The following is a 14694-nucleotide window of genomic DNA, read 5'->3' as shown; positions in this document are numbered from 1 at the left end:
CCACTCCTCGGAAGGAAGGTTGGGCAATCCTACTTCCGTAGTGATACTGCCTCGGAAACCCAAGGAGGGGTCGGTATGAGTCGGGGCCGACTCGATGGCAAATAACAACAACAACAACAAAGGTGTTTGCTGGACTCTGGTAGTGTAGTGCCTAAGGCATTTGCCTGCTAACCAGAAGGCTGGTGGTTCAAACCCACCAGCTACTCATCACAAGGAGGGTTGGGCAATCTACTTCTGTAGTGATACTGCCTCAGAAAACCAAGGAGAAACTCGCTATGATTTGGGTCCAACTTGGCACATAACAACAACAACAACAAAGGTGTTTGCTGAGGAGCTCTGGTGATGTAGTGTATAAGGAATTTGGCTGCTAACCAGAAGGTCAGTGGTTCAAATCCACCAGCCACTCCGTGGAAGGAAGATGGGGCAATCTACTTCCATAAAGATTTACAGCCTCAGAAACCTAATGGGGGTTGCTATGAGTCAACAGCAGTGAGTTTGGTTTTTGAAAGGTGTTTTCCGGTGATCCTGGTCATGCTCTTTAGCATCCTCCTCCCGCCCCCTTCTGGTGAATTATGGATTCTGTCCCAATGTTTCTTGCCAAGTGAGGAGGACTCTCACCTCCCTGCCCTCCAGTAGTTTTTGATGGCTTAGGGCCCTGAAAGCCCTGTTCCACAGTCTATGTCTCTGTTCTCTTGTTTGATTTGAAGGTGCTCACTAGATATCCATTAAAAGTGGGTCTACATTTTGTGGAATGTAGCTACTTTGCCTATTCTAAGAAACCATCTGAGACTGGTCTTTTGGGACCTCTGAGAGCTGGAGTTATCTTCTCAGGATAAGTTGCCAGCATCAGCAGACCCAAAAAATCTTCCACCTCTTCCTTTCCTAGAGTCTGCTAATATCTTATAAGTGCATGTTCTCTCCTCAGTTGCTAAACAGACACAGTGACACTCCCTGAGTGCTTGATCCTTTTCTCAATGAAGTGACTCTTTTTCTAATGTCTCCAGTTGCTTTCCCAAAAATGGTGCCCCAGGAACAATCTCACAGAACTCTAGTCATTACAGTTTTATGGTATCAAATTCCTTAAGGTCATAGTAACAACAGTATGAGGAGGGTGCTTTTGTCCCACATTTGCATGCCTCCCTCCTCAACCAGAGCCCATCTTGACACTGAGGCCTTTCTGCCTCCACAGCATTTCTCTTATTTTACTTATTTGGTGTGGTTGTGGAAAGCAGTGGGGCTGCCTCTACAAGAGTGATCCCATTAAGGCTGAGGGGAGAGGTGCTCTAAGAAGTTCCTTTCTCCACAGCCCTCTTCCTGACAACCACTTTTGTCTTCCAGAAAAACACTTCTGGCCCCAATTCCAAAGCAGGTATGGAACTCTAAGGACTATGCCTTAGGCCAAAAGACTTGGTTGGGGGAGGTGGATTGAGCAGAGAAAAAAAGCAAGTGAGTCATGTGGAGATGACTTTTGCTCCCCAGGACTCCTGGTCTACTTTGCTCTTATTTTGTTTTGCTTTCTTTTGTTTCCACAATCCCTGAAGGAGCACTCTCCTGAAGTGGGGGAATGGGCGATCCCAACTGCTGGGAGAAGCACAGGTCAAAACCCAAACTCATTGTGGGTTGACAATAGGGGTGGTTTCTGATGTTCTGCTTGACAGTCTCAGGACATTGTTCAATCAAGAGTCTGTAGGAGAAGTTGAAGGAGAGCAGAGTTATCGCCTGGCTCATTTTCTCCTCCCAGACCCCAAGCTTCTTTTTGGCTCCACTCTATACCTCTCCTGTCAAGCTCACCACATCAGCCAGACTGATGGACACTTACCTCTGGTCTTGGGCATAGGATAGCCAAGCCAACTTCTCTGGGAAGAGACCCGGGAGTTGGGAGGCCACGGAGCAAGCCTACTTCCCAGCTGCTGGATGTGGTTCTCCATGTCCTCCAACCAATCTGACCTCCACTCCCACGTGGGCAGCAATAGGCTTGAGGTCGGAAAGAGATCATCCCGGGGGGAAGGCGGTGAGGAGGCATCTGTCAGGGAAGGTAGAGATGTCTGTCAGGGGTTGGCCTTCAGACCCAAGGGACCAGTTTAGGGCAGCTGGCTTATGGCACACACCCAATCCTAAAGCTAATATAGCCTCAACTCAGCCACTAATTCTAGTGACCATAGCCCTAGGGGCTCCAACCTCCAGGAAAAGGAATATGGTCTACTGGTCTCTTTAGAGAGAATATTTTTAAACAGTTTCCTCCTAGACCAGCTCTATCTTCCCTGGGCACCCTTCTTGCCCCTGCATTATGGGCCATTTTGTCTTGAATAATTTTTGCTCTCAAGTTTACCACAAGACTGGTTATTTTTTTGGGGGGGGGGACAAAGAGTAGAATTAGGTTTAGTAAGATGGGCATGGGGGAATCTGAAAAGGTTTACAGGGAAGGGAACACAGAATGGACATGGGGAACCCTGAGCTGCTGACATAGAGGTAGTGGCCCTATTCTGCTAGACACGTGAAGACATGATTGCAGCTGCTCTTCACTTCAGCCACTAACATGGCAAGAGGAAGGGTTTGAAACACAGCAGGAAGTCTGAGAGAAAATGGAATTTCCCAGTATTGAGGAGGCATATGAAACATTGGATAATATAGGAGAGTCAGTGGAGTCTGCATAAGGCATGGGAGCAAATCGTAAAATTGGCTACCTTGAGGCTTTGGAACAGTTTGTCCTTGTTCTTGTGGGTAACTGAGCAACTTAATAACCCTATATCACTTACAATTTCCTCATTTGAAAAAGAGGGATAAAGAATATTCCTTACAGAGTTGTTGTTAATATTAAATGTATGTCAAGCACTATCAAAGTGCCAGGATCACAGTAATTATCTATGAAGATGGCAATGATGAAGGTGATTAGGAAGCTATGCCTCTTGGTTGGGGAAAAGGGGTAGTTCTCTTGGAGCTGAATCCATTTTAAGGGGTGGGAGGTGAGGAATAAGACCCAGGTAACTTTGCATACCAGTGAAGACACAGTCTGCCTCCCTGGGCTCCAGACCAAGTCCAAAGCTGTCCACAGCCACTGCCAGAGCACGGGCAAAATGGGTATCGGCGAGGAAGGAGCCATCGGAAGAGCTGACGAGGCTGGCTCTGGCACTGGGGGCATTGTCTTCAGAGGCTGAGCCCCAGCCATTGGCCAATGAGCCCTCACTGGGTGTAGGGGTGGGGCAGGGGCGAGGTGGGCATAGCAGGCCACCCACCTCAGACCCTACCCCTCTTCCAGCCCTGCCCATGTCTGCTAGCTCTGAGGCTGTTGGGACACTGATATACCCATAGGTGATGGGGGGTGAAGGAGCCCTTGGCACAGGAGAGACACTGTTCCTAGGGAGAGGCAAAATAAGGGACAGAAAAATGGTTAAGGTGAGGTAGGATGGATAGTAACAGAAACACTCCAACTGAAGAAGGCTAAGATGGGGCCCAATAAGCAGAACCCTGAAGAATGCCTATCGATTGTTGTTGTTGTTGTTATGTGCCATCAAGTCGGACCCAACTCATAGTGACCCCTCCTTGGGTTTCTGAGGCGATATCACTACAGAAGTAGATTGCCCAGCCTTCCTTCCCAGGAGTAGCTGGTGAGTTTGAACTGCTAGCCTTCTGGTTAGCAGTCAAGTGCCTTAGGCACTATGCTACTTTGGATATCCCTCCGGGCACTCACCTGGGAGTCTCTTCACCCTCACTGAGCTCCAGGCACAAGGCCACCTCTTCAGGGGTCAGCACACTGTCCTGATCTTCCCCCAGGGATGACAGTGAAGAGCTGGATAGGCAACTAGAAGTTGGGCTGGGACCAGAGAGGGAAGAGGCCCGGGGGCTGGGGGGACTCGAGATGTTAAGGATAGGGACTGCTGGTAGTGGGAGGGAGGAGGAAGCTTGGGACTCCACCAAGTGCCTGATTGGGTAAGAGTGATTACAAGATGGTTAGTGCAGTTCTTGAGCCCCCTGTCCACCCCTTTCCCAGCTCCTATCTAGTCCAGTAAACATCCTCCCATACCCATAGCACTGCTTCCTGACTCCCTTCCCTCTTACTGTGTCTGTTGACTCTGAGTGGGAGTTCCTTGAGGAGAAGGTGGTACAGGGGGGAGAAGGCGAGTAGCCAGCTCATTTGAAGAGCTGAGGAGTTGGGGTCTCAGGGCTCGCCAGGCAACCAGAGCTCGGGGCACGGCTCCTAGGGAACAACAGCCCAGACATGAAGAGCCCTAAACCACATGGTAGAGCCCTAGCATCCCCAGACTCAATCTAGCCACTACCCATCCAAACTACCCACCCAGCCAGGATCTTCTCAGGGACAGAAGAAGCCATACATAGGGCTTGGGCTGGTGGGCCCCTATGCCCTGTCTTACCTCCTCTCTTCCCTCTTAGAGCCTACCTCTCACCTGGGCTTTGGGAAAGGTTCTTGGAGACTCTACTCCCCAATTCCCATGCCCAGAGCTCCATGGGGTGGCTGGCTTGGAGCAATGGGGAGCTGTTGGCCTGGTGTAGCTCTGCAAAGGAAAGAGTTGATGGTTGGAGGACAAGCCAGGTGGGCCTTTCAGAGCCCAACCATAGGGTCCTTCTTTAGCCTTGTTACTCAATTAAGCCTGTGGAGCCCTGAACCCAGAGAAAATAGGGAAAAACCTCCATTCATTCTTTCCACCCCTCCCCATCTTCATCCAGGTAGCTGTGACAGGGTGGAAAGAGCATTTGGCTTAAAGTCAAAAGACCTGCATTCACAGCCCAGCTCAGCCACATATAAGCTGTTTGACCTCAGACATATCCACTAACATTTCTGAGCCTTACCTGCACAATTGCTAAACTTCCTCTATAAAAGTTTCCTTTTGTACTTTGGTGGTTTGATTTTTATTAATTTCTCTTGTTGTATGGTCTAAGGAGTCCTGGACACTAACTTCAGGGTTGGTTCTCTAACTTTCCTATCGCTAGTTTTGTCTTATCTAGCATCTGGCTTCTTGACTAAGCTCAGAAGTGTGAGCACATGTTGGTTGGCTGGTTTGAGTGGAAAAGGAAGAGAAAGAGTCAGGCCTGGAAAAGGACATGTTTATCCCAGCCCATTTTGTTTCCCTCTAAGGGACCTTAGTAACAAAAGGCCTACCCCTACCTTGCTTGGAGTTACTTGGATTTTAGTTTCAATATACACTTGGCTTCGGAAGGGGTTGGGCAATCCTACTTCCGTAGTGATACTGCCTCGGAAACCCAAGGAGGGGTTGCTATGAGTCGGGGCCGACTCGACGGCAAACAACAACAACAACAACAAAACTATATAGTAAAAATGTTACCAAGGTGGATAGATGAGTGGACAGGCTGAACAATTAGGTATGTCTGTGCAGGGATGAGTGTAGTAAATGTCATGTGACAAAGTGTATGTTAACTGCTGTATGGAAAATGGATTTGCTCTGTAATATTTCACCCAACTCACAATAAAAATTAAAAAAAAAAAAAAGTTACCAAGGTAAAAGGGTGAGTCTCCTTAGGCATATCTGAATTGCAATAAATATTGGTTAGAATGAATTAATGAATGAATGAGGATATCCATTGTATATGTCTGGCAAAGTGAGCAGGACTAAGAATCTGATATAATGGATGAGAAAGGAGAGTAGAGTTGTGAGACTGCCAGTCTTTGAGTTAGTTGACCCAACTAACGTGAGAAAGCCTATCAGTTTGAAAGAGGAAGAAGGGTCAGGTTTTTGGACTAAGTGAAAGCAGTAGAGTTGAGGGAAAATCTATGGAGACCATATTTCTGCTGCAGAGGTCCCAGCAGCCAGAAGTGGAAAAGCAAGTGTCCATTAGCCAAGAGGAATTAGTGTTGTTGATCCATCCTGGGCAGTGGTGGGGTAGGGATGGGGTAAAGGAAAACTGGATGAATGAAAACCAAAACCACAGGTTAGGAAGCCTCCTCTCAGAATTGGAATCCTCCTTAAGAATTGCCTATAATTCCCAGGTGTATAGTAGAGCTGACAAGGGACAAGATTGTAGTCACTTCTTGGGCACAGCCAGCTACCTAGAGGGAGTGAGTAGTTGAACCTGTGGGTTCGGGACCATAGTCACAGGGGATATCAAGCTCAATTGGCATAACATACTACACAAAACATTGCTCCACTTCCTACTTTGGCAAGTAGTGACTGGGATCTCAAAAGCTTGCAAGCATCCTTCTAGATGCAATGATGGGTCTCTCCTCATCCAGATCAAAGAAGAATGAAGAAAACCAAAGATTCATGGAAACCATTATTCCAAGCGACTGGTACACCATGTGATCCTCAGCCTATATGACTATGAGACCAGAAGAACTAGATGGTGCCCAGCTACCACTGTCAGAGGGGGATCTACGGAGGAGATCCTGGATAGAACGGGAGAACAATGTGGAACAAAACTCAAAATCATTTGGGGAAAAAAAAAAAGAAGAAGAAGAAGGGGGACCAGGTTTGCTGGTCTGATAGAGCCTGGTGGAACCAATGAGACTATGGTGCCTAGCTGCCCTTCAGGTCTGGAATTGAACCCACACCTGTGGTTTCCAGCCAACCAAAAGACAGGCATATGAGTTGAGGATTTACCCAAGGTAGGTACACTCCTTGGAGAGAACAATCATGGGAGAAAGAAGGGCTATTTATGCACAGGGAGACAGCTTAGGGGGCTGGAGTGCATGGAGGGATGGACACAGGGAAGAGGTAACTATTGGGAGGAAGTGGAAGGGGAGCTGTTGCATTGTGGTAAATTTTGGTCAATGTCATGAGACAAAGTGTATGTGAACTGCTGTATGGAAAGTGAATTTGCTCTGTAAACGTTCACGCAAATCACAAAAAAAAAGAAAAAGAAAAACAATTGCCTATAGACACTGCCCCTTTGTTTTACTGGGGGCAGTGGTTATTCAGTGGTAGAATTCTTTGCTTGTCTTCCATGAGGGAGACTTGGGTTGGACTCCTGGCCAATGCATCTCATGTGCACCTGTCTGTCAGTAGAGAAGTGAATGTTGCTATGATGCTGAAGATATTTTAGAGGAGCCTCCAGGCTAGGAAGAAAGGCCTGGTGATCTATTTCTAAAAAATCAACCAATGAAAACCTTATGAATCACAATGGTCCCATCTCACTGTACATGAGGTTGTCGTGATTTGAGAGCTGACTCCACAGCAGCTAACAATAACAAGTTTTACTGATCAGTACAGAAGATTCATGGAGACAACAGGTAGGGGGCAGGCCAGGTTTCAGACATAACAGAAAACAGTTAGTGAAAGAACAGTGTTTCCCAAGGGAACTCACAGAGTTAGAATAGACTTTGGAACAGATCATGCAGCTTCAAATTTGAGCTCTGCAGCTTATTGACTTGTGGGATTTTGAACAAGGTTATCGTTCTGAACCTGTTTCCCATCTGTAAAATTAGGGAAATAATATCTAGCCTAAATGTTATGAGGACTAAATGAAATAACAAATGTAAGTTATGCACCTAGCATATAGTAGTTGCTAAGAAAATGGAAACTATAATCATTTCTCTCTGGAAAATCCAAGCTGGCAACCTGAAGTCAAGAGAGAAATCTGGCCCAGAAAGGAAATACTCATTTTTCTGTGGGAGGTGATCTGGTAGTCAGGTGCCAGAGCAGACCTGTATTTAGTGCACAGGACCTTCATTCTAGCACTGATTGCATTTTGCCAGGCTCTAGAATTATTTGTATACTAGTTAGCCACTTTGATTAGACTGAATCGTTAGCAGGAAAGGGCTGTATTTGCTATTTCTTGTGTCCTCCATGACTGGCATACCAAGGTGCTTATTAAATGTTTGCTCAGTTGAATTGGATCCAGGAACAGGGCCTACTATAGCTGCAGCCAAAATGAAAGAAGAATACCATATAAAGAAAAGCTTTGATGACAGGGGAAAGAAGCCTATCTTCCCTTCTTTCCGGGAAAGAAGACGTAAGCCACGGGTAGAGTGCAATCCACACCTGGCCTAGAGGCCAGAAGCAAGTTCCCACCACATTCCCGTTTTCATCTCTCTACCACAGCTTTAGGCTCTGCCTATCTCTCCATCTTTACCTTGCTTCTTTTTGGCCTTCCAGGCCTCTGCAGGGGCCAGAGACAAGCGAGGAGATGAGAGTCCTCGGCGGCTGCAGAGGTTGTCTGAACTGGGCCAGGGACTAGAGACCCGGGCTAGCTGGGGCGGGAGGCACCTGACAGCTGGGACCTGGGGGCTTGACCAGGCTGGGGGGCTGGAGGGCAGCTCAGCAATGAGGGAGCCATAAAAAGTGCTGGTGTCTGGAAGCAGGGGCACACCAGGGCTTCGGGGGTCCCAGGAGATCACTGTGATGAAAATGACATGAGGAAGTATGGTCAGTACATCCCATCCCATGCACCCCCATCCCTTGTGCTCCACCCCTAAGCCCTTGTCCCTACTAGGCATGCTCACAGGAGCGACGGCAGTCTAGAGGATCCCGGGGGTCAACTCCGAGCCGGCTGCTGAGGCTACTGCTGCTGCTCAGGTCCCGAGAGCCAGAGGTGGAACGCCAAGTGTCTGCCAGCCAGGGGGAGTCACTGTGGTCCATCCTGGGGCAGTGGTGGGGTAAGGGTGGGGCAGGGAGAAAGAGGAGTGAAGTAAGAACCTACTTGGCCAAGACCTCCAGCTTGGAGGCAGCAGAGGAGTTGAGTTGTCCTTCACAGACCTCTAAAACCTCTGACTTGGTGGCCCTAACTCAATGCCTCTTTATCTCTTGGGACCAGTGAAAGTCCAAGCTGCCAAGAGCTAGGAGGTATTAATGAGACACAGCTATGTGTGCTGAGAAAGCGAGATCAACAGGTCTAAAGCCAGATATGAGTTAGCTATGGAGCTCTGTGTAAGCAAATCTATTAGCCTCTCTAAGCCTCAGTTTCCTATCTGTAGAATGGGAACAATAGTGCCTTCCATATAAGGTTGATGCTGTGAGGTTGAGTGGGGAAATGTGAGGTCACTCAGCTGGCAGAGCAGGAACTTGCTGCATGAATATTAGTTTTTTTAGTCTTGTTCCTTTTGAACCAAGCACCATGCTAGATGCCTAAGAGATTTGTCAAGAACAGGGATCTGACCAAGGCAGTTCTCTGCCCCAAAACCTTCAATGGGTCCTCATTTACCAAGAAAGAACCCCACTGACAGGGCTCTCAGCTCTCTAACCTTATCTTTTGATCAGATCCATCTCACACCAATGCCCTAGCCAGATCATATGGCCTTCCCCTTGGATATAATAGTCTATTTCTTGCTGCTTCCTCTGCCTTTCCCCTTCTTACTGTCAGGGTAAATGTAGCATCTCCTTCCTCCTATGTCTCTCCAGTCTAGCCTCCTCCATGTGTTTTGTACACACTCCTGTCATGGAGCTGCCAACACCTGACTGTACTCGTGCTTACGTGGCTGCCTCTGCCTAGACTGAGAGTTCCTGTCAGATGGAGGTTGTTCTGGAAGAATGAATGAACAAAACGACCAGATGGGAATCTCCTTCAAGGACAAGGGAAAAGGTCCCAGGGGAGCCAAAGATGGTTCAGGGCTGAGTTGATAAAGCCCAGAAAGTTGTTGGAAGGCAAGGGCCAGAGAGCCAAGGAAAACAGCATCAGCCAGCTTGACATCTTGCTCTGGGTGGAAAACTGGCAGATTGACTCCAGTAAAATGGCAGCCTAAGGCTCAAATGTGTCTGACACATAGTAGGTGCTCAAGAAACATTGTGGAATGTGAAGCCTCCCAGCAGATATCTGGCAAGGCAAAGAGTAGGAGCAGGCAGAGTAGACAGATCAAATGGGTACTTAGTGTAAAATTCAGCCAATGGGAGTAAAAGGGGTGCTTTCTTTCTTAGTATATTCTCTCACAATCCCAGATTTGCTCTGGCAACCATACCTCTAGCTAGGTAGGACCTTGTTTCAGGGAATATTGATGAGGATCTGTGATGTAGGGGGAGAACGCCCTCTGCTGGAATAGTGGGTAGATTACAGCGAAGTAAAGAGCACTTGATTTAAAAAAAAAAAAAAAAAGAAAGAAACTCACTGCCAAGTTGATTCCAACTCATAGCCACACCTCCTTGGGTTTCTGAGGCGGTATCATTGCGGAAGTAGATTGCCCAGTCTTCCTTCCAAGGAGTGGCTGGTGGGTTTGAACCTCTAACCTTCTGGTTAGCAGTCAAATGCCTTAGGCACTATACCACCAGAGCTCCCAAATTTAGTATTTATTGAATGTAAAAGTAGACACTGGCTATGCAGAGAAAATTAGAAATAAGATCTGGTTCTCTCATGTTAGTCATCCTCCTTCCAGTACAATGAGACAGCAGGAGAGTGCAGTGTGTATTAGTGAGAGGTTGGTGACAAGAACAGTGGATTAGGAGTTTGGAAGTCCGGCTACTAGTTGTGTAGCCATATAGCCTCAGGCAAAGCCACTTGAGTTTTATAAGCCTTAGTCTTCTCACCTATCAGGTGGTATGGTAGGAACATTAATGAAAGAGGAATTAATTCTCATTTGGGGTTCAAGAGAGATCCAGCTACCAGGATCCCAACTGAGTGGCACTAGGGGAGATGAGTACTCCATCTAATTCTCTGTCCCCACCGCATTGTCCCATCTGTACCTCCCCCACCCCAGGCCCCTCTCTTGTCTCTCACCTGTGTTTTAGGATGGCATCCTCACTGGTATATCGGTACAGACCTGGGAGAGGGGAGGAGGAGGGTTAAATCCAACATCTCCATCACCTGGCTAGAAATCTAATCCCATTGCAGCATTTTGGCTGGACCCAAAGGGTATCTGACTACCTGGGGTCCCCACCTTCTCACCTGGGCCCAGGTGCACTCCAGCTTGGCGCCTGCGGTAGACACACATGGCAGTGCCCAGCAGCAACAACCAGAGCAAGACTCCTGCGCTGGCGATGACCTCTGGCCGCCTCAGAGTGGCCCTCACCTGCTCCAGGGACCAGGGACCATGGTCACTGGGTTCTTGGGCAGCTTGCTCCATGGCCTGCTCTGTATGGGATTTGGAGCTCAGGGGGAGAGGCACATGAGGCGATTGGGATGAAGCATACAAGGAGAGGAGGTGGGCATATGAGGGTAGAAGCAGGGAGGGAAGAAAGTAGGAATGAGGGTTGAGAAGTATGGGAGTGGCTAGTATGCACTGCCCTCACCTAAAAGGAGGCAGACAGGGCTACTGGGCTCTCCAGCTCCAGCACCAGTGACCGCAGCCACTTGCACACAGTAGGAGCCTGATGCATGGGTGGCGATCTCCAGCTGAGTCTGCTCTCCTGCTACAGTCCAGTTGGCTGAGGGCAGTGAGGTGTTTCCCAGGCTCCAGACCTAGGCACATGCAGAGGTGGGTAGCTGTTTCCTGGCACCATCCCAGCTGCTGAGGCCTTCATATCCAAATCAGACTCTGGGCACATGATTAGTCTACCCTGCCATCTACTTGGAGATACCCCCATATACATCCACATGTCCTATTTCCCTCCCCTCTCCAAAGCAAGAGAGATGTCTCTCTAGCACTGACAGACCCACCCACTGCCATAGAGCTGATTCCAAGTCATAGTGACCCTATAGAATAGAGAGAACTGCCCCATAGGTTTTCCAAGACTATAACTCATCACAGAAGCAGACTGCCTCATCTTTCTTTCACAGAGTGGCTGGTGGGTTCATACCACCAATATTTTGATTAGCAGGGAAACATATAACCACTGTGTTACCAGAGCTCCTTGCACTAACAGAAGAGGGACTAAATAATCTACCAAAGTTTGCCTTAGAACAAGCTTCCCAAACTTCACAGTGCTTCAGAATCACCTTGAGCACTTGTTAAAATACGGGTTACTGGGCCCCATGCCTGAGTTTCTGGTACAATAGGCCTGAGGTGGTGGTGGTGTTCCTTGCCAAGGATTTGGCTCTAGTCTCTTGGTGACCCCTTACACTTGTTGTAAATTGGGGATATAATCCAGGTGGATTGGGACATGAACTGAGATCATGTAGGTAAAGTGCTTGGCAGTGTCTGGAGGCAATAGGTTCTGGCTCAACAAATGTATGTTTCCTTGGCTTGCCTGCAGAGGTCCTGTGGTCCTGTTTCTCAGTGCCCAGAGCAAGAGTACGGAGGACCCCAGGAGAGACAGATGCCCTGGTTCCTCCAGGAAAGAATGTCAGCTTGTGGGCAATACCTGGTAACCACGGATGACGCCATTGTGGTTCTCTGCAGGTGGTGGGACCCAGTTCACAAGGACACTGCCATTGCTGGGTTTCAGGGTCACCTCCTGGGGAGGGGCACTGGGAACTGGAGGGGAGGAAGAGAGGACATAAGGGATAATGAGGGAGATGCTGTAGGGAAAAGAGCTGTAATAAGGGACACAGAGTCAGAGTCCCAAGGGTCTGAGCCCACACTTATGTGAACAGGAGCTCCTTGCATCTCTGCTTGCCCAGTCTGGGCAGAAAGGAGTCCAGGAAAAGGACCACTGTCCCACCTACCCCATCCCCGCACCTGACTGGAGTGGGACAGAAGAGACAAGAGGGCCTATTGCTGAGTTGCAGGGGTTCTGTCCCTGACCTTGTTCTGGCAGCCTCAGAAGCAGCACATTGCTGTCAGGGCCTTGAGCCCGGCCGGAGGATGGTCTCACTTTGAACTCGTAGTCTTGGCCCCAGTGGAGGCCCCCAAGCTCTGCGCTCTGCCAGCCCGCCAATAGGACCTCTGCCCATGGAGCTGCCTGGCCTCCTGAGGAAGGCTGGGCCCTGAATAAGGCCGTGTAGGACTGAGCAGGTGCAGCAGGGCCACTCACCTGAGGGGGACATTCAGGAGGAAGGGCAAGGGTTCAGGGAGCTCATGATCAGACCTTTCTTGGGTGTAGGATTGGGTTCCACCCTTAGGTCTTGAGCCTCACCTTCCAGCTGAGCCACACAGCAGGCCCAAACTTGGGGCCCTTTGCAGGGACACGGTTCAGTAGAGTCACGTTTTCCAGCTGAATGCGCACAGCCAGGAGCTCCAGGGGCTCCCTGTGGTCCTGGTGCTCTGTGGGAGCATAGAGCTGACATGGGGCTTACAGGCCAGAGGGAGGGAATGGAGGAATGGGATATCCCCCAACCACCAAGAAATCATAACTTCCCAATTTCCCAGGTCTGAAGCACTCCTAAGGAGTCTTGATGGTATGGTGGTTCAGCGTTCAGCTGCTAACCAAAACTTTGGTGGTTTGAACCTACCAGCCACTCCATGGGAGAAAGCTGCGGCAGTCTGCTTCTATAAAGATGTACAGCCTTGGAAATCCTGTGGGGCAGTACTACTCTGTCCTATAGGGTCACTATGAGTCAGAATAGACTCAATGGCAATGAGATTGATTTGGTTTTAGATCACTCCTGTGTCTACTTTAGATGGAGAAATCTCCTACTCAACACTACCCCAACTCAGGCCCAGGTTGAGCCCTGTATACCCTAACCTCCACCAAGACCAGACCACATCACTGTAATTGGAGCTCCTTACCTTGACCCTGACTTAAATGACCCCACCCTTACCCTGGACAGACACCCTGGCTGCCCGACTCTCCCGCTGTCCAGCATTGTTGGTGGCCACACACATGTAGGTCCCTGAGTCGCTCTTCTCTGCTCTTCCCACCAGCAGGGAACCTTTGGACACCTGTCAGGGCCAGGAACATTGTGATGTCTCCCATGTGAAGAGGGGCTCATTGACACCCCTTCTCTCATTCCACCCCAAGAGGTGGGGTCCAGGGGTACAGATCAATCTCTTAGGGTATGCCCAGATGTGCCCAGGATACAGTGAAGTTTGGGGCAGGGACTATATACTCACTGTGTGCCGCTCTGGCTGTAGGGCCAGGGGTTTGCCATCCTTCCACCACAAGACTGTGGGCTCCGGGAGGCCCCAGGGCGGCCTACACTCTAGAATAACCTGCTCTCCCACCATGGCCACCACGTCCTGAGGCTGGACCTGGAAGTCCTCCCAGAGGACTGTGGGATGGTTGAAGGATAGGTGAGGAGGCCCTGTCTCAGCTACTTCCCACCACACTTACTCTACTCTTCACTGCTTGTGTTCACTCTTCAGAGTTCCACAGCTCAGGCTTTCCAGAAAAAGCCACCCTCAACCCAGGCCTCCTCTCACAGACATCCTCTCACACTTTCCTCAGCTCAGGCATCCCACCCCAGGTGTGCCCTACCCTGCCCTACAAGACTCTCACCGGCCACAGACAGCCGAGCACCTCGGCTGACAGCCGTGCCCAGCCGGTTGCTGGCCTCACAGGTGTAGACACCCAGGTTTGTAGGTAAGGCCTGGTCATCATAGGCACTTCCCCAAGCAGGGGGTCGCATCAGCAGAAGGGTCCCATCAGGAAGGAGATGGTGTAGGTCTGGGGGCGTCATGCTCAGAGGTTGCCCATCCAGGAGCCAGCGAATGGTGGGAGGTGGCTGGCCTGAGGCTTGGCAATGCATCTTGGCAGGGCCAGGACCCTGGAGCAGCTGGTCCTGTGGGTGGATGAGGATCTGGGGTGGGGAGTCCTGAGCCATGCCTCCTAGGGATAAAAAAGGACAGCAGAGCTCAGTATGAGTACCAACAGGGCACCCAAATCCCTACCCCACATGCATCTGCTCTCTTTTTCTCTCTCTCATACACACACACACACACACACACACACACACACGTACGTTTGGCAAATCACCACCACCACCCTGCAAAAGGGAAGCAAAAGAGCCAGGGAGCCTTTTCTCCTCTTAGGCAGACCT

The 14694-nt window shown here is 49.5% G+C and overlaps 1 protein-coding gene across 1 annotated transcript; it reads right to left on the bottom strand.

The window, feature by feature from the left end:
* Window positions 1-1676: 1676 nt before the first annotated feature.
* On the bottom strand, window positions 1677-14478 carry ROBO4 (roundabout guidance receptor 4). The gene is made up of 17 exons (XM_007952134.1): window positions 14154-14478; window positions 13769-13926; window positions 13477-13597; window positions 12852-12979; window positions 12521-12749; window positions 12138-12250; window positions 11127-11295; window positions 10783-10968; window positions 10615-10657; window positions 8414-8550; window positions 8044-8307; window positions 4404-4511; window positions 4057-4195; window positions 3689-3919; window positions 2996-3354; window positions 1820-2023; window positions 1677-1684 (listed from the first exon to the last, which is right to left on the bottom strand). The coding sequence occupies exons 1-17, from the start codon at window positions 14476-14478 to the stop codon at window positions 1677-1679; spliced, it is 2922 nt and encodes a 973-aa protein (XP_007950325.1).
* Between the last annotated feature and the right edge of the window lie 216 nt (window positions 14479-14694).

Source organism: Orycteropus afer, unplaced genomic scaffold (genome assembly GCF_000298275.1).
Source record: "Orycteropus afer afer isolate SDZICR_OR568_19922 unplaced genomic scaffold, OryAfe1.0 scaffold00325, whole genome shotgun sequence".
In the NCBI taxonomy this organism is placed as follows: Eukaryota; Metazoa; Chordata; class Mammalia; order Tubulidentata; family Orycteropodidae; genus Orycteropus; species Orycteropus afer.
The sequence above is the reverse complement of the archived record's forward strand: the minus strand, read 5'-3'. Positions and strand labels throughout refer to the sequence as shown.

Excerpts from the sequence above, each read along its gene's own strand:
- ROBO4 (XM_007952134.1), bottom strand. The coding sequence starts at position 14,478 with ATGGCTCAGGACTCCCCACCCCAGATCCTCATCCACCCACAGGACCAG. Across the intron at positions 4,512-8,043 it reads GAAGGCCAAAAAGAAGCAAG|AGCTACACCAGGCCAACAGC; the intron begins GTAAAGATGGAG and ends TTTCCTTTGCAG. Across the intron at positions 4,196-4,403 it reads GAACCTTTCCCAAAGCCCAG|GAGCCGTGCCCCGAGCTCTG; the intron begins GTGAGAGGTAGG and ends GTTGTTCCCTAG.